General features: G+C 44.4%; 1 protein-coding gene across 1 annotated transcript in view; it reads left to right on the top strand.

Moving 5' to 3' along the window:
* JAG1 (jagged canonical Notch ligand 1) overlaps positions 1-19,479 on the top strand; it is a 35,368-nt gene that overhangs the window by 9,623 nt on the left and 6,266 nt on the right. The window contains exons 3-15 of the mRNA XM_027748003.2: positions 2,745-2,796; positions 8,208-8,462; positions 9,462-9,522; positions 13,349-13,479; positions 13,745-13,864; positions 14,176-14,289; positions 14,846-14,959; positions 15,703-15,816; positions 16,209-16,255; positions 16,748-16,921; positions 17,406-17,556; positions 18,057-18,221; positions 18,728-18,841. Coding sequence (XP_027603804.1) covers positions 2,745-2,796; positions 8,208-8,462; positions 9,462-9,522; positions 13,349-13,479; positions 13,745-13,864; positions 14,176-14,289; positions 14,846-14,959; positions 15,703-15,816; positions 16,209-16,255; positions 16,748-16,921; positions 17,406-17,556; positions 18,057-18,221; positions 18,728-18,841 — 1,612 coding nt within the window. The remainder of the gene's footprint in view (positions 1-2,744; positions 2,797-8,207; positions 8,463-9,461; positions 9,523-13,348; positions 13,480-13,744; positions 13,865-14,175; positions 14,290-14,845; positions 14,960-15,702; positions 15,817-16,208; positions 16,256-16,747; positions 16,922-17,405; positions 17,557-18,056; positions 18,222-18,727; positions 18,842-19,479) is intronic.

Raw genomic sequence — 19,479 nt, 5'->3', positions numbered from 1 at the left:
GTGACTCTGGAAAGTTCACTGCTGCCTTGTTGCCAAGGACATTGCTTTGATGGAATAAGGTGCATGATGTGGAATTCTCATGTCTGGATATATATATTTATTCAAAGATGGGCAGAGGTCATCTATGGGCATGGGAAAACTTAAACCTCCGTGGTGTAAGCAGTCATTCCTGAGCTATCTGAATCGCTGATCTATAGAGTGGGGATGATATGCACTTTTAAAAAATCTCAACAGTGCAGCTTTGCACAGAACTGCATTTTTTGAGGGGTGAGGGAATTAACTAGAGGTATGTGATAGTTGGATCGTTGAGGGAGGCTCTGGGTGTCTGTGTGTCTTTTGTTTAAAAGTGTCCCATCTTGAACACAAAGTCTTGCGGGTTTTTGATTTTCCCCCCTCCCCCCCCATGCTGAGAGGGACTGAGCCAAGAGATCAAATGCCATTCTTTGTATCATCCCTTCTCAGGACAGAGATTCTTCGTTTAAAATACTCAGACGAGGTGAGAGGGGGCAAATGGAAACAAGGGAATTGCCAGGGTAGGTCTATTCCCCCTGCATTTTGTTTTCATGCAGATAAGCATCTCCTCTTTTTAAACGAACTCCTGTGTGGTGTTGGAAAGTGGTCACACAAGTATCTAGCAACAGTAGCACTCAGAGCGAGGATTCAGCCTTTCCTTTCCTTAAGGGCTAGGTGTGTTGGTAAACAGTCCTGAGAACCAGCAGGGAACTGTTGCTATGAGTTTAGACAAAATATCTTCCAAAACAATTATGCAAGGCCGAAAGGAAAACATCCTTAACTTTATTGGAAGTAGTGCTGGTTGCCATAATTCATTCTCTATATCATAATATTTTTTTTCAAGCTTGCAGTAACATGTTGTGCTTGTACTGCATAATGTTGGTAATTAAACCACTGAGGAAGCACCCAAGATAGTGCAATCTGCATCTGTAATATGGCTGGGGAGTTCTATTCTGGTTTTGTTTGTTTGCTTTGGTTTTGTGTTTTGTTTTGTTTTGTTTTGTTTTTTACCACTGACTTGTGTAAGGACTTCTTAAATCTTTTAAACAGTGTTGGATGATCGTGCTGTCTTTTCTTTTCAGAGTTTCTTTCAAGTTGTCAGACTTTTGGTCTAGAATAGTAACAAATCACTTTTCATGAAATATTAACCAAAAATGGTTTGGGCCAATGGAGCCTCTGCATAGAAGTTTGGGTGCATGTCTTGGCTTGCCCAGCTTTGCTTACTTTTGGAAGCATTTTCCCACAGTTATCAGTGAACAGAATGGAATCCCGGTCTGCTTTGAATATGAAACATATTTAGGCTATATTGCAAGCCGGTGTCCATCACAAACTAGGGTTCCATTCAGAGGCTGCATGCTGTGTCCAGTCGTGAGAAAGCAGCTCTGCTCCAACTCTCTCTCTCTTTTTTTTTTTTTTCCCCCCCCTTCTTTTTTGTTTCCTCTTCTCTTAAGGAATCTGAGGTCTGCCTTGCCCTTGCACCTTGTAGCAGCTCACTCTCGGATCTGCATTTTGGTTTCTCTTGCAGAGAAGGCTGTGACTGAGCACAGATACAGACACAATTAAGAAGAAATAAACCTTACGATGCACAGCTGCTATGGCAAAGCATCAAAACCCTTCACAGAGAGTTTTTGTTCTGTTGCTGTTGTCCTCTCCAAAAAGATGTTACATTTATTGCCTTATCTGTAGTTATTACTACACTTTTTACTTTTCAATTTATTTTTTTTTTTTTTTGGAAGGGTGGTGTTTTGTTTTGGTTTTGAATCATTGTGTAAGTTTGGACATGGCAATTTTGAAAGATACAGCTGGGATAATAATATCTCGGAGTGGAGCTGGAGGAGGAGAAGATGTTTTAATGGCCCTTGTTCTCAAGTTAGGATTGAAGATAAAGGTGGCTTAGATGTAATAGCTGGCACTTTTCCAGCCCGTGGAGTCACTTCAGTCGGTTTATGCTTATGATTATTATTACTGGAGTGCTGGAGAGCTCATTGGCAGCTCGGAGCATCTGTAGCTGTGACACGGGGTGGATAGCGCGGCTTCCCTTCCCCTGCTCTTCCAAAGAGTCTGCTCTTAGCCTTTTGTTTTACAAAGCTTCTCTCTCACCCCACCCCCTTCCCGTATCCATCGGTTCTTCCCTCAGTTACCTGATACTTGTGGGAGCCGCGATGGCCCTCGTGCAGACAAAGCTTTCAAAGGGGGCGCTGAAAAGCGAAGTCCCCGGAGATCGCGCTGTCAAGGCAGGGCGCGGTAATTTAGCAACACTTCTTGCTTTCAGGAGGGCTGGGGGGAAGGGACATCAAGACCGCTTTTCTGTAGCCGAAATCCTTTTGAAGCAGTTTTTCGAGAAGCGGGGGGTTCGGTTTGGGGTGGTTTTTTTTTTTTGATGCTGTCCCGGTGCTCCGTGCCTTCCAGGCGCAGCGTCAAAGGCTGCGCTCCCCGGCTGAGCACATAAGGTGCTTTGACGATGGCAAAGATGAGCTATCCGAGGTGAAAGGTCTTCTAAGTCAGGCTGGATAAGGTAGCTTACAGGCTCTCAAGAAGATCTCGTTTGCCTCAAGTATAATCTTTTACCTATTTATGTTTCCAAGTGTTCGGCTTTGGGGCAGAGACCATAATTTTTCTTTTTAATTAAAATGGGGGTTTTGTTGGGTTTTTTTGGGGTTTTGGTTTGTTTTTTTTTTTTTTTCCCTAAGTCATGTGTGGGTTTGAAACTAACTCTTATTTCTCTTTTGCAGAGATCCTACACGTTGCTTGTGGAGGCGTGGGATTACAATGATAACTCCACAAGTAAGTATCCATTCCACTGGTTTACTTCGTTTGGACACCTCTGCTTCCCGTGCACTGAAAGGCCTCTGGTAGTTTAACCAGCTTGTTGTGAATTAGAGCGCAGAGGGAGGGAAAAGTCCTCCCTCAAACAGTTTGGAGCAATTCCTCCAGGCTCTGCAGCAGCCTGTCTCCCTTTTTGCCTGCAGAGGGTGAGTAGCTCACTCACCTAGGCACCAGCAGTTTGCCTAAAAATAGATGCTGTTAATTCCTTCTCTCTCCTTAGGGAGAGTAAAAGCCCAGGGATTTATTCAGGTTTCTTTGTTTGGAGTTTTTTCTTTTTTTTAATTAAGTATAATATTTAGAAGCCTAAGTCCTGTTCACTTGAGACCTCTCTATACTTCTGAAAACTGAACGTGCAGCTTAAAAAAAAAAAAAAAGAAAAACATAAAATCTCCATAAGATTTGGTCTAGATATCCATCTAATAACTGTAGATGACAAATAGGAGTGACTGCCAGCTCTTCCTTGGGAGTTGGATGTCTAGGGATTTATACTCAGGGGCTGAAAAATACTTACCAAACACGACCTGGTAGAGCTGGCTGGAAACCAAGGGTGGGAATCTTTTGCTTGGAATGTCTTTGGTTGGTCTCAGAAAGGTTCTGCAAAGCTTTTCCTGTTGACAGAGGAAGCTGTACAGGGTCTCTTGGCATATGAGCTGTTCTGCTTTTTGCCTGTTGTTTCTGAAGGAGGTGGGCAGAATTAGCCACATCTTCACTCTAAGGCTTGAACAGAGTGTGTGGTAAAAGCCACAGCAGAGAGTGTGAATCTGAACTCATAAAGCTTTTGTTGACACAACAAGCCTTTCCCTTCAACAAGGAAGCAGCAGCACTGTGGCCCATCTTACAGAAATCTTATAGCAGCTCCTTGTAGCCCACCTTGGAATGCCAGGTGAGAGCCAGGCAGGAATGAAATGGGCTTCACACCTCCCAAGAGAAAGGCCTTGTAGTCTTTGAAATGCACGGTGGTCTTTGAGTCTGGGACCCTTTCTGAGCAGTTCTTTATATTTTTATTTTTTTTTTAAATATACATGGAATATCCTGTTAGTTTATAGTTCCAGAAAAGCAGTTGTCCATTGCAGTTGATTCCTGTGACCTGTCAGGGGTGGCCTCAGCCAGCCACGTTCAGCACTGTGCCAGTACCTGTGATTCCAGGCTCTACCCCAGTCATGGAGCAGTGGCTGGGAAACTTCTTGGCCATGGAATGTTTTATGGAGGAGAAGAAAATAGATGCTGCAGCAGCAGTGTTGTATTAAAAATGGGAGATGCCTGAATTCAAAATGAAAGTCGTGTTTATAGTAGGATCTGAGAATTTCTTCAGACTGGGTCTCTGCCACTTTTACTATTATTAGAGCTCATCTTTTTTCATGAAACAACTGCATTTCCAAAGCTACACAATGAACCCTTTCTTTGCTTTCATGTTCTGGAAGTACAATTGTCTTCAGACAAAATTGCCTCATTTCTCAGCAGTGCATTTGACCAAGTGCAGACATGTTCTTGCATATGTTCCTGATCTGCATTCCTGCTCTAGCTTTGCTGTCACTCATCCATCTGTAGGTCACTTCAGTCACTGCACTGCACAAAGCTGTTCCTTTGTGCCTCTTTGCTTGACTTACAGTCAGCTTTCCCAGAGCTGTAGAATAAGTCTTGAAGAACTAGTTAAGAAAATGATTAGAACTGAACAATTGTCATCGTATAACGTGATGAGTGGGGTTTTTTTTTTGATGTCCAGGAGTTTCTTTTACTGTAATTGCCGCTGAATTGTAAGGACCCTGTGAGAGCTCTCAGCAATAAAAGTGGGTTTAGTAAGCTTTGTGCAACTTCTCAATAGCTCTAGCATCCTCTGATCAGTGCAGTTGTTAGGAGATCCTGGAGTGGAAGCTTCCTTCCCCCTCTACATTCCACTCCTCCTACGTTCCCTTTACCACATACTCTCTCTTGTCTCACTTCCAAGAGTGGCTTGCAGTTAAATTCTGGCCCTGTTGAAGTTGATGAGAATCATGCTTTGTTGGAGCCAAGATTCAACTCAAATGGTTTTTCTTACTCTGGTTCTTGTCTAGTTGCCATCTTGCTACTGTTGCTTCCTACATAAAGCTAATGGGGCTGACATTGCAACTCAAACTATGGCAAAGAGCTGTGTGGTAAATTACTGGTATCAGTTGCATGTGAATTCCAGTCGGGCATAAGAGACTCCAGCACAATGTAAACCAAGTCATAGCTGGAAGTTGTCTGCAACAAAGACTTTCAAAAATAACTGTGGTGTCCTTGGCCACCCAAACTGCTCAGAGGAGTCTGGGTTTTTTTTGTTGTTGTTGTCGTTTTTGCTTCCTGATGCTGCATGGTTATAATTTCCAGACAATGGGGCACTGAAAAGCAAAGGTGGGCAGTGAAAATCTCATTTCCTTGCGCCTAAAACCTTTGATACAGTTGCCCACTGAATAAAAAGGGAGATTAATAGCTTTGAAGTGTAGCCACGAGGAGTGAATGAAACCAGCAGACTCTCTGACAGCGCAGAGCAGAAGCTCAAGATGTACAGAAAGCCTCTCCCTTCCACTTCATCAATTCCTAATGGGTTAATACTTCCTCTAACCTTCCTATCAAAGCATGGGGTTCTGAGTCAGAGGGTGGCAGGGGAGTTCAGAAGATCCCTTTCTCTCAAGCCTGGCTGACTGCTGCTTTTTATTTACTTAGCCAGTCTGCTGCCTTGGGATTGCTTCCTATAAAACTTAGACCGAGGTTGGTGCAGGCTAAGAATGGCAGGGTTGTTGCAATGCCTGCCCTGGAGTCTGGGTCAGCACCCTTGTGTAAGTGGGAATAGGCAAGGGTGGAGAAGGTTTTGTACAAGAAGGAACATGCCAAGGCTTCATTGTGAAAGCTGTGGGTGATGGCTGACGGAAAGGGATCTTAAACCTGGGAGACCTCGCTTGAATTTAGATGGATGGATTTAGTTTTGTAATGCGTATCAAAGGGAAGACATTTTATCCATGATCCAAAGGGAAATTGCAGCTGGATTTCATCTGAGCCCTTACAAAATAATGAAGTCCAGAGGACTTATAAGGGTGTTTCCATTTGAGTTCAGCTTGTGGTTAAGGTCTCCAAAGAGACTGGTTGGAGTGAGATGCCATAGATGTTCAGCAAGGACAGGCTTCCTAATGAGCTGGCAGATTGGGGAAGAGTGATAGAGCAGAGACAAGAGGAAAGATCCCTTTTCCAAGGCAACTGCCTTTCTGGTGCCAAGGACTGAAATAGCTGTCAGTGGTATGTTCCCAATGGGGAACAGGAAAAGACTGGAAAAGCAAGAGTGAGTGTGTGTGTGTGTGTGTGTGTGTGTGTGTGTGTGTGTGTGTGTGTGTGTGTGTGTGAGGGGGGGTGTTTTGCAGAACTGAGTGTCATTCCCCTTTTCTCCTGCCTCTTATGGGAAAGAACAAGAGAGGTGTTTTACTCCTAAGAGGTAGGATGTCTTCATGCACACTGGGTATTTTGGGAAGTGCGTTTGCTCTCCAGCTGTGCTGTGGATGGGGTGTATCCTGGCAAGTGCAGCAGAGCCACCTCCAGCACGCATGAGTGGAGCTCTAATTGCCAGGCTAGGAGTAGATATGCATCTGCTTAAGTGCCTCTTAGAATTAGTCAATAATCTTGCTGATGAGATCTCAGAGCCTTACACCTGCACATGCAGGACATGATATTGCTCTGGATGTACCAGTATGGAAAAGTCCTTAGGCATCTACATAACCTGTGAATGGGATGTAAATTAATAAAGGCCTGTGCGCATCTGAAAGTCTGACACATAGATGTGGGGTTGGGGGCTTAGTGCCAATGAATAATAAAAACTGATTTAAATAGAAAACATTATAGAACCAGAAATACCAGAAGGTGAATAAGAAGTTGTTGCCCTGAATTTCACACTGTAAAACACTTGAATGGTGTAGTCTCAAGCCACGAACACCCCCAAAAATGGGCAAATACTCAGGCTGTCTGGCTATTGACACTCTTATGAGTTTGTGCTTTGACTTAATGTCATTCAAAACTGCAGACAAGCAGGCAGGGTCTAGTGGTGCATCAGTAATGGGTATCTGAGGCTTGAGGAGCCTGTAGGGAAGTTCTTTTTTTGAAAGCTGCAAATCAAAGGTCCTTAGCAATGAATTTAAAACTATTTTTGATTAAAAACTGCCCATGTGTCATCTTAAGGTTTGCGTAGCGACTTCATTAGCCTTCAGCTCTGCCTTATGTAAAATTCCCCAATGTTCTTTTGTAGTTGTTGGAAGAACGAGCTCCACACCAGTACATTTTAATTCTTAACACTCAGATGTGCCAGCACTTCACACGCTGCTTTCTAACACATCACTGGCAAAGTGTCCTTCTACCTAAAATTTCTTCCATCGCTGGATTGTGCTCCCGTGTACTTATTGTTGGGTTTGAACTATGTCTGTGAGGATAGCTTGGCTGTTTTATGATAAACTTTCAGTCAGCAGTCAAGTGCTGGCTCGCAGCAGGTCGTAAGGCAGTGTCAGATCGTTTGAGTCACAGGACCTGGACTACAAAGTGAAATACCGCAGATATATACAATGTTCCGAGCTAATGTGAAATATTATTATTTCAAGCCATAATTTTGACAGTTGTGGGGCTCTGAAAGCCAGAAGGCTTCTGCTGGAACTAAATGTCGTGTGCAAAGCCTAAAGTTTGAAATGCTCTGTAGAGGGAAAGGGAATCTATAGCACACAGATGCAGCAGTTTGAGTTTTCTGCTTTGAGCTCTGGTGGTCTTGATGTTTTACTGTCAGCTGACATCCGAAGAGAGAACTTCCATGGTGTCCCTCAGCCAAAACCTGGTGAGATTGCTGATGTCATCTGAATGCTGGAGTAGCCAGTTTTCAATTCAGTGTTTGCACAGGAGGCTGCAAACCTTCTGCAGTGCCTGCATTCAGTTTGTGGACATGGCTTTATTAGGCTATTGTAGTGTGATGGTTTTGTCAATATTCCAGTCGAAAACAAAACCAGCGCCATTAATGGAGAAGCAGGGAAAACCACATTTTGTACCAACCTATTGGAGCTAGAAGCAAAAGCAGCTGAATTTTCCCTAATCACAACTGTGTGATTCTCACTGGATGCCCTTACACTGCAAAAGGGACGAGTGATTGGCAGGAACTGAACAGCCTCTTTTGATTTCCAGCTTTGTTCGGTTTGATAACGCTGCGTGCGTGTTTCACTTAATGGTTTGTAGCTCCAGGGCAGCCTTATCTGACTCTCTAAAACAGAAAATTAATAAAACCAACTGGCTGCCTCAGAGAGTCTTGCCTGTGAAGCTGCAGAGCTGTGATGTGGGAGTTAATGACGATACCTAAACGCAGTTTTAACTCTGACATCTCCTCTGACTCGCAGATCCCGATCGCATCATTGAGAAGGCTTCCCACTCTGGAATGATCAATCCCAGCCGCCAGTGGCAGACTTTGAAACACAACGCAGGAGTTGCCCACTTTGAGTATCAAATCCGTGTGACTTGTGCAGAGCATTACTATGGCTTTGGCTGCAACAAGTTTTGTCGACCGAGGGATGACTTCTTCACTCACCACACCTGCGACCAGAACGGCAACAAGACCTGCTTGGAAGGCTGGATGGGACCAGAGTGCAACAAAGGTTTGTGACAAATGCTCAGCCCCCAAGGGACCGCTGGCCTTGGGTGGCATTTTTGAGGGCATTGTATCCAGGTTGCATTAGGGCTAAGGGCTGGTGGCACAGCGGCCAGCTCTTACACAGAGAACCAGGGGCAGGAGAAGAGCGGTTTCTGCCTTGTGTTAAAATCTCTGAGAGGCCTGACGAGTACTGGGCACTTAGCAGATGTGTTCTTTCTCTGATTATCCACATCTTTGCCCTTGGGAAGAAAACCCAGCCCACTGACTTCAATGGGAATTCTGCTGCTGACTTCAAAAAGGATTTCCCCTTTGGTGCAGAACTTCAAGACAAGCAGGAAGGAGAGACTTGTTTTAGAGCTGACCTGGCAAGTGTAAAGCTTTGGTGTTTAAAAAGTCCCAGGCTGTTTTTTCTACCTGAGATCATGTTTAACATGTTTATTAGGGAATGGCAGCTTCCTAAGTAGTTTCAGAAGGAGAAAGCAGGACTTAGGAACAGACTTATCAGCATGTCTTGCTGATTTGAATTTACCTGCAATTTGAATCAATGCTCATCTTAATGTCCTGTGTGTTCAGAAATGTGGCCAAAGCTAAATCCAGAGTAGTCAGAAGCTGGTTTGAATTAGGTGAAAAGCCAGGGAGAGTGACCCAGTTCACCTGCAGCAGACAGAGAAAGGAAACCTGTAGCCTAGAAGTGCCCTGAGCTCTCTGGGGTGGGATGGTTTCTCCTGCACAGAAACAGCTCTTTGAGCAGCACTAGGTACAGTTCCTCTGAAAAGGCAGAGGAATAATTTCCTATAAAGAGAAAAAGCTGATCTATTTCCTATCACAGAGAGTCACCCACCTTGGGGTTCCTTCCCATAGATTTGATACGAGAGACTTGTTAAAACCTTGGATTTAGTAGGATTACAATGGTGGTTAGAGATTAAAACATTCCCACAGTGCGAGGAAGTGGCAGCTGCTGATACTGTGCTGATACTCTTCTTTTTTTTTGTTGTTTTAACAGCTATTTGTCGTCAGGGATGTAGCCCCAAGCATGGTTCTTGCACAATTCCAGGAGAGTGCAGGTAAATGCTTCCTATCCCTCCTTCCCTCTCCTCCCCCCCCCCCCCCACTCCTTCCCAACTAATTAAACAAGTGATGCTAAACACATCAGGATTGGGCAGGGAGGGTGTTTTGGGAGTAGTGTTTTTGACCAAGGCACATTATTCATGCTGACTTGCCCAGAATAAGGGGGGAGCAGGCTTTTAATGCACTGATAATTTTAAGAAGCTTTTGGTTTGTGAAATGGTGGCACTGGGGGGGTGGGGGGGTACGGGATAAATCGTGTGAATGCTGCCTAATGAGCACTAACTAATTGTTTCTGCATAAATAGTGCAAATGTTTTCTGGGTATGTTTTTTCCCCCCAGCCTGATTAACAGGCTTTTTCAACTCCAAGCTTGAAGTACAGTGTGGCTTTTCTCTCCCCTTCTCCCTTTCACTGCTTCCCCCTTCTTCCCTCCCACCCCCAGGTTTCTTCCATCAGTAGGCAAAAGTCAAGCATTCTTTAGAATGGGATTAGTTAAATCTCTCGGATCCTTTGCCATTGTGAGCCAGGCTCCCAGTGCTGAGAGGTTAATGGCTGGGATGAAATCTTGTCAGTAGGCTCCATGAATGCTGAATTTTGCTGCCATGCTTTGAAGTCCATTCTGTCCTGGCAAGGAGACAATGAAAAGCAGATTTTTACCCATAACCCAACAATTAAATATTTGGAATGCCTTAAAATATGCATCATATATTTACAGCACGGGGAGGTTCTCTCCCTTACCCTTAGAGGGTTAGTGGGTATTAAATGTGGATATTCTTTATCAACAAGCAGCTTCCAAGCTGCTGCTTGTAACCCTCTATCACATCTGTTTACAGCTGAGGGCTCCTGAGGTTACAAAAGGTTGATATTGATCCTGTGTAGGAAGGGTTAAAAGTACAGTTTGGGTATTCATGAATAAGACTCAGAAGTCTGAAGGAATAGAAAGTCATTTCTCTACCTGACAAGCATATTGGTGGATTCTCTGTTGCTGAAAATTTTTTCATGAAGTGGACTGGAGTTCAAACAGGAACTAAATCTGGGGTATCTGGCAGGCTGTTATATAAGAATTCAGCCTAAATAGCCACACTGGTTAATTTGTTCTCTCTGTCCCTGTAACTTATGCTTCAAAGCAAACAAACAAACAAACAAAAGTCATCAAGGAACATTCTGACAGCCAGGTAGGAAGGAACTTCTCATCCTCACAAGAGCTGTGGCAAGTGAAAGTCGAGCTGCAGGATGGACTGCTGTCAGTCCTTCAGTGATTTTTAACCTTTAGCAGCACTGATATGAGCTGGTTGACCCCCAGAACACCGAAACTAATTTTTTTTTTAATTAATAAAAAAAAAAGAAAAAGCCTAGCAAGTAGTAGGAAGTACTGGGGGGGGACAGATGGCAAGAGGAGCGAGTCAGTCAGGGCTACCAGTGATTTGTGCTTCTGTCATCAGAATAAACATGCCTTGTAGGGGTTGCTGTCTCCTAGTCAGAACAACAGGCTTTGTTTCCAGATTTTTTTTTCCTTTCCTTTCTCTTTCTAAGTCTCTTGCCTCCCACTCACTGCCCAGACATGCACTAGTGCTCTTATTTACTTAAGGTGCAACTTTCCCACACTTGATTTGCATAGTCTTGAAACAATGCTGTCCTTCTGGTGCTTTCAGATAACTTCTGCTTGCCAAGTCAGACCACTATCTTTAAAGTGAACACAGAAACAAGATTTTATTCTCTTTTAAGTTTTGATGAGTCATATAGCCTGTATGTTACAAATGCAACAGGGTTTAAAAATAACATCCCAGCAGAAACTGCTCTGCATTCTGGTACAACAGACAACTCCAAACGTTCCTAAAATATCCTTTTCCCTCTTGGTGAGAGTCACTTTCTTCAATGCAGGCCAGCCAACAAAACCATTTTTACTCATGAATCACTATACAAGGAAAGTTAACTTTAAATTTCTCATGAGAAACTGCTGCATACATATTATTAAACTAGAATTATTACTGTGAATCTTTTTCTGGAATTGCTATCTAAATTCTTGTTTTCTACATGCCCATAGCCTTATCCAGTTTTGTTTGTTATGTATTGAAGCTGATGTTTGAATAAAGTAATATCTTTGGCTGCAAAGCTCACAGAATTTTTTCTTGTGTGGTGTGGTTTTGGGGTTTTTTTTGGTTTTTTTTAATAATTATTTCATTTCTTTTTACACTTGTTTTAAAGAAAAAAAAACCCACCACCACTTTGATTTGACAGAAAGGAATAAAATTCTCAATGTGGATACCTGTTTTTGCAGGTGAGGTCCCTTAGTTTGGCTTGTGTGCAAGCTCACAGGCAAGTTGCTTTGAATGCAATACAAATTAAAAGGGTATGTTCCTCAATTTTGATCTCTGTGCATTCTTATTATATTCCCTCTACAGAAGGATTTTCCAAGAGCCACTTGGGAGAGGTTGTTTTGCCTTATCTGGTTTTCTTTCATGTTCTTTGCTCACAAAGACACATAAGTTGCACTGGCTTTTTTTGTTAACACACAAACTAATAAGAATTTCCCATTGGCCTTGAATAGGCTGCTATTGAAATAGCTATTAAAGAAAAAAGTTAATTAGGATGCAGTTTGTCACCTGAGATTTTTAGAAGGGAAGTTGGGCTTTACCACTGGCTGTGTGTGATTACCCACTGGATAGATCCTTCTGCCTTTTTCCCATGAGAAGAAATTGCCGGCAGAAGAATGGTGGGGGGTTTTACAAATAGAAAGCTTAGCTGACTTCTGTAGGGCTGAGGTTTGTTTTCATAATTTAGTGACAGCTTAGTGCATAATTGCTGCTGATCAATTACTCTCAAGACCTGTTAATGAACTACAGTACCTCAACAAAACCCTTGCTTTTCATTTCCAACTTGTTTTGCTTGTTTCTAACTATAGATCCACTTTAATTTGAAGAATCCTTGGTCTGTCTTGCTAGTGAGAACTAAATGGATGCCAAAATGAGCTTTCCCTTCAGAGGGCTTTACTTTAAAAGCACATCTTCCTTTTCAGTAGAGAATTCAGGTACCTAATTGATAGTGGCAATAAATAATAACAAATTCTTCAGACGCTGAAGTTTCCCAGAATTGGATGTTTTAGTTATTCCCTGAAAAGAGGTTATTAGCATCAATCAAACTCTGAAACACACCAGCAGCTGATCTTTGCCCATGTGTAGAATCCTGACTTGTGCTGTTTTCTTCCATCCTTTACCGTGGCCCGCTCCATACTGGCTGTGTGTGTCTCCTCGTTGGGAATAAGGCTGGCTTCTGGTGGAATAGGAAACTCCTCATGCTTTGCTACTGCCTTGCCAAGGGCTCAGAGTTGGTGGTTATGGTTTTGTTTGTCTTCCTGCGAGCCCAGCATGGCTGAAACTCCTGGAACCTTGTATTCATGAGGATCTCTGGATAACTGTTGTTCCCACTGACTCCTTCTCCCCCCCTCGATTTATAAAGCACCCTGTCAAAGCCCAGAGATTGATTTGTAGTGCACACCCACCCTCTCTGCCACATTTATATGAGGCTCCAAAAGAGTATTATTGTGCTGAATGGCCTCATGCTGGTTCTCTCAGAACAGTTATTCTTTTGTCAGGAGGCCGACTACAGAGACCTTGGCAAAACTACCAAAATGTTTGTTTACAAGAAACCATCAAACAATCCTTGAATAGCTTCTCCCCTCCCCTCATCCTGCCCTTCTCCCCCACTTCCCCAGCCTTTTTCCAAGCTTTGGATTTCCACACTTGTATCTACACAGAGCAGTTCTGACTGGCTTTTGGTTTGTTTCCCTGTTCTGATTTTTTTTTTCCCCCCTCTTTAACCGAAGGTGTCAGTATGGATGGCAAGGCCAGTACTGTGATAAGTGCATTCCACACCCTGGATGTGTCCATGGCACTTGCATTGAACCATGGCAATGCCTCTGTGAAACCAACTGGGGTGGTCAGCTCTGTGACAAAGGTATGCTAATCCCACGGGGAACACTTGAATGTTAACACTGGGAGCCTTTGCACGTGAGGCTCAGAGTGCTGGGAGGGTGTTGTCCTTCAGCTGCTTGGCGTTGTCTCCACTGCTGTTCTGGTGTGTCCTTAACTTCTCCCTGCCCTGTCCTACTCTTGTGTGTGGATGCATTCTGTAAAGGCTCTGGAGTAACAAATAAAGCACACACGTGGGGGTGTTTCTGTTGCTTTCCAACCGTGGCTCTAAAGCTCCTCCCCTCCTGCAGATCTGAACTACTGTGGAACCCACCCGCCCTGTCTGAACGGTGGCACCTGCAGCAACACCGGCCCTGACAAATACCAGTGTTCCTGCCCTGAGGGCTACTCGGGACAGAACTGTGAAATTGGTGAGTGTTTGCAGCCGCTGAGCTGCCACTGACAGTTAATTCTTACCTGGGTTTGGATACACTCGATGAGATGGAGGAAAACTCCGTTTCTAGTGTACCCGGTCAGGCCTGGGCGCAAAGATCCAGCCTTGCCTGCTCATGCTTCCTCCTGAGCTTTTGGTGCCTGTGAACAGCAGCCTCCTGGTCCTTGCAGGAGTGCAGTGCAGCAACGTGACAGTGATGTGTCCAGGGCAGAGCACAGGGTGGGTGTAGGGGGTGGCTCCTGGTGGCACTGCTGTATTCCCTCCCTGATGTGCCTGTGTCCGGTGCAGCGGAGCACGCCTGCCTCTCCGATCCCTGTCACAACGGAGGAAGCTGCCTGGAGACATCCATGGGATTTGAATGTGTGTGTGCACCTGGCTGGGCTGGACCAACTTGCACTGATAGTGAGTTCTTTCAAATTTGTATGAAAAAAGATGCTAGCTTGCTGGTTTAGATCACTCTTTGTGATCGCTGATAAACTTATAGGGCAGCCTGTTTAACCTTTCCCAGCTCGAGCATTGGTTCCTGGCAGCCCTTTATTCCCCTGAGCACTCTCTTCCCCTTTGCTGGTGCTGAGGTTTTTGTTTGTTAACTGCCAGGGGAAAGAATGGCCAAAGGCTTCTCAAAAGAAGCAGAATGCTGAATTTTTGTAGCATTCTGGCAAGTTGTTTAAAATGCTGTTTAGAGGGAGTTGCTGGATCAAAATATGACTTCCACTTGCAAAAAGGCCATAGGGGTAAACTCTTTCCCCTGTGCTTTGAACCCCCATTCACATTACTCTTATTTTTAAAGGAGGCTTTTGCTGAAATCAGAGATGACCCAGAATTCCAAGCAGAAGTCCTGTTGTCCTTCTGATCCTGGGGGAAAACCCAAGTAGCAGCAACCATTTATCAAATGTGTCAGTTAGTGCCATTGCCTGTCGGGCAGTGGAGCTAAGCCTCTCCTTACTCTGCATTACAGATATTGATGATTGTTCTCCAAATCCCTGTGGTCATGGAGGAACTTGCCAAGATCTAGTTGATGGATTTAAGTGTATTTGCCCACCTCAGTGGACTGGCAAAACGTGCCAGCTAGGTGAGAACTGCTTTTCCCTTCATCCAATGCTTTTCTGGAGTGGGGAGAAAGAAATGCAAAAGTTACCGTGGTACAGCCAGGCCAGGGCAGTTGTGCCCTTTGCATTAGGGATGTTTGTGTTTCCATGGTCTGGGACAGTCTCCAAGCATGGCTTCCATCACTTTGTTGCTGCTGTGTGCTGGCAGTTGAAGGAAATGGTTAACTAAGAGACATCCTTCAAACTAGAGCTGCCCTGGAGTGGGGAGGGTGCACGATGTGCCTCCCAGCGCTGCCCCCACATGTGTTTCTCCCTTTAGCCTGTGAGAAAGTTGCTGTATCTCTCCAGCCATGTCAACTCCTCCAGACCAAGGAGTTCACAGCTGGGTTCCACAATGTGGATGATCTCAGGGAGAATGAGCTGGCTGCATTCCTTACACAACACACTCATCCCACTGACCGGGCTGCAGCATTTCTCCTTCAAAACGCTCAGCTGAGATGTGGGGGGGGGGGGAGAAGTTGCTCTTAATGAGTGGCTGGGTAATTATCAAATAATTAGCGTAGCCTGTAAGTTCTAATTGCAGAGAAACTGAAAGAACCTTCAGAGGCTGAGGTGTGATTGACTTCTGTTTGTTGCAGTCACACTAATCTGTGCTGTACAAGTTCCTCTTAGCTCTGAAGGAACTGCTGGGAGAGCGGGCTGTGGGCTTTTCCCCTTCCCCCTGCCCTACAAACTCTGCATTGGGCTGTTCCCCTTGGTTTTTCAGATGCCAATGAATGTGAGGGCAAACCCTGTGTCAATGCCAACTCCTGCAGGAACCTGATTGGCAGCTACTACTGTGACTGCATTACTGGCTGGTCTGGCCACAACTGTGATATCAGTAAGTGTCCATATCCTCGGGTTTATTAAAGGCCAGTTCTGGGGGGATATGTACGTTCTAAGCTCAGATTTAAACATCGGGCAGAGCCCCAGCAGCTGATGTTTTTAGAAAGGGAGTAGTTGGTGCAGAATGAAAATACACAATTTTATCAAAGTCATTAGCCTGTACCATAGCTATATTCTGATAAAGTGACTGAAACAATGATGTGAAGTTTCACTGCCTCTCGTAGCAAAATCACGAAAGGTTTCCCACCCATTATAATAACCTTATCTCAAGGAAGGCATGCAGGAAACTTGACAAAAGGTTTATCTAGCTGCAGTTTTAGAGAGACCTGAACTCTCTATCTAGTGTAAATATATTTTTGCCTTCTAACCATGCTAATTTTATTACAGATATTAACGACTGTCGTGGACAATGTCAGAATGGAGGATCCTGTCGGGTAAGCCATTCTTGGTTTACTTTGGTTTCCCAAAGACTTGCGACAGTAACCAAAACGTTTGAGTCTAAGCACAAATAGTTTGGAAAATAGCAATTAGGTGGTATAAATTGTCCTTTCTTTAAGTTGGGGGGAAGGCCTATGTCATGCTATAGCATGTCAAGATATGTCTGTACAACAGTAAAGGCAAAAAATATAACTGCAAGAAATGACTCATTTTCACTGCCAGTGTCACCAGTGAATGGGCTGGTTGTGCAAACTACCTTCTGTAAATGTAGGCACTCCACTGCAAAATGTGGATTAATGTGTCTTGCCTGGAAATTAAGAACATAAGGCAGGACTGGGTCTGTGTGTGTTCGTTTTTCCCCCCCTAAATATTTTTGCCTTGTTGGACATAGCAAGATGATTTTTTTTTGACTTTTTTTTTTTCCTTAATAAGACTACCTCAAGAGGGAGGAGAAACCTTTAACTGTAAACTTTTCTGTTCTTTCCCAGGACTTGGTTAATGGTTATCGGTGTATCTGTTCACCTGGCTATGCAGGAGATCACTGTGAGAAAGACATCAATGAATGTGCAAGTAACCCTTGCATGAATGGGGGTCATTGCCAGGACGAAATCAATGGATTCCAATGTCTGTGTCCCGCTGGTTTCTCAGGAAACCTCTGTCAGGTAAGAAGCCTGGGTGAAAGGCAGGCTCTCAGCCAGTGCCGTTTGTGCCGGCGCTCCGGATCTGTGCACGGAATGCCTGGAGTCCAGTGAACCATAGGATAAAGTTGTACTTGATATCGCTGTCAGTCTGCCAAGAAACTGCTTGATTAATATATATTGGGGGGGGGGAAGAAACCAACAAAACCCCTGACGGGCTGCGGAGGATTCTTTTTGTTAGAGGGGGTTTGCGTGTCCGGCTTTGCGCTCTATTAATTTTGGCTGCTCGATATCAAGAGTCTGTCTGCCCGAACAGCCGCGAGTCGAACTAAACTCCGTGTTATGAATGACTCTTTGAGAGAGCAGATAAAAAGGTCAGATTCCACAATGTCGGCCTGTCATGGTGAGGGAAAAGCTATGATAAACCTTCTGTTTCACTCAGCCTTCCCTCACTCCTTTTTCCCCCTCCCCTCTCTATTCCCCTTCCCTCTGCCTGCGCTGCTTGCAGCTGGACATAGATTACTGCGAGCCCAATCCTTGCCAGAATGGCGCCCAGTGCTTCAATCTTGCCATGGACTATTTCTGTAACTGCCCTGAGGACTATGAAGGGAAGAACTGCTCCCACCTGAAGGATCACTGCCGCACAACTCCCTGTGAAGGTTTGTGTTGCCTCGCGGGTGAATGGGAATGTCTGGCAACAGCTCCTGCCCCTCCCCTGGCTGGAGCCCTAATGCAGCTCCAGCAATGGTGTCACTGGAGTAGCTCTTGCATAAAGAGGCTGAATTTTGCCCTCTGCCTTAGGCCTTTATTTGTATGAGCAGATGAGTAATATTTGTAAATATCAGCTATTGAAAGACAGCCTTATGTCCACGTGGACAGAAAACACAGGTAGCAAACAGCCTATTCCAGGCCGTGGACGTGGTCCAGCAACCGTCAGATAAAATGTTGTGATTATTTTATGCACAGCTGGCACAGTCCTTTCATTTTAAAGCAGCAAACACATTTGGCAGTGTTAGGTTTGTGGTTGGACTCGAGGGTCTTAAAGGTCTTTTCCAACACATGTCTTCTAAACATCCGTCACTGGGAATTAAAATGTTGCCCTTAGCTTAAGGAATCGGGTCCGACGGGCAACCCTCATGCAGGTTCTGCTTTTCCACAGTAATCGACAGCTGCACCGTGGCAGTGGCTTCCAACAGCACACCCGAGGGGGTTCGCTACATTTCTTCCAACGTCTGTGGGCCTCACGGGAAGTGCAAGAGCCAAGCGGGTGGGAAATTCACCTGCGAATGCAACAAAGGATTCACCGGCACCTACTGCCATGAGAGTAAGAGCTGAAAGGAGGATATGCACTCTTTTCTGTTTGAAGAAAGATTCCATCCTTCCCTCCCAGACTGCTTTAAGGGTTCTTTATTGTAACGCAGTGAACCTCGGAACTGCTTTAAGTTTTCGTATCCCGCCTTGGGTGAGGCAGAGTGGAATTTGCTGGGCCTTGGGGAAAGTTCACAGTAATGAACCCTCTGGCCATGAATTGGATGTTTTTAAAACCTTATGTATACAAGGTCTGAGGGATTTAATAGCGGGGTTTAACGTGGATCTTAAGGACTCCTGATTTATTTTTTGTTGTTTTTAATAGTAATTGTTGAGTGATGGTTCATCACTTCATCCAGTTTTTCACCCATTTCTCATCTTGGTTATAACCCTTCCCCTCAAAAAGGTCTTAGAAATGGAAGTAGCACCAAACAGTCTGCAATAAGATGATGGCTTTCAGTAGCTGTACTCCTAGTTTGAGGTTTTTTTCCTCTTTTTTTTTTCTCCTCCCAACTGTTGCAGATATCAATGACTGTGAGAGCAACCCCTGTAAAAATGGTGGCACTTGCATCGACGGCATCAACTCCTACAAATGCATTTGCAGTGATGGATGGGAAGGAACATATTGTGAAACAAGTAAGTTATCCATTCTTCAGCACACAGAAAGATCTCTTGGGAAAACATTGGGAAGGAATGGCTGGTGCTGTCCTGAAGACAAACATGACCAGTGCCAATAAACTGCTTCAAAGGCCGTTGGGGACCAGGTGTCCTCTACTTTCCACCAAGTCAAAGATTTTGTATTATGTTGTAACTAAACCCAAGTTACAAATCTGGACTGGGAGTAGAACCTGGCCCTCCCACGGTTCAGTTTCCTGCTCTATCCTTTGGATAACATTCAGGAAGAAACCCTTTGCATTAGTAGATGCCACTTTAGGAATGGCCTGTCTGCATATCACACGTGTATTTTGTCCATCTCTGGAGCAGAGGAGGAGCAAGCACTCTGCTCCCATCCCCTGCCTAACAGGGGAGTTTATGTAATAGGCCTTTTCACTGCTTGTTTACTGAAACAAGATTACAAACAAAATGAAAACAAACAGCAGGAATGTGTTGAAACATTCTTCATCTCTGTGACAGAGCTTAAAGCTTTAAAATACTGATTTAAGTGTTTAATCCAGGATTGAAACACAGGCCAAAATTAGGGATGGGTTATGCTCCTTTCAAGCATTGTTTGTCAATTCTGTAAACAGCCCTGAGCCGGCTTTCTCTCTTTAACT

The sequence above is a fragment of the Pipra filicauda genome, unplaced genomic scaffold, assembly GCF_003945595.2.
Source record: "Pipra filicauda isolate LSUMZ 115617 unplaced genomic scaffold, ASM394559v2 scaffold77_size3566232_pilon, whole genome shotgun sequence".
Lineage (NCBI taxonomy): Eukaryota > Metazoa > Chordata > Aves > Passeriformes > Pipridae > Pipra > Pipra filicauda.
Note: the sequence above shows the minus strand (reverse complement) of the source record. Positions and strands in the feature narration are given on the sequence as shown.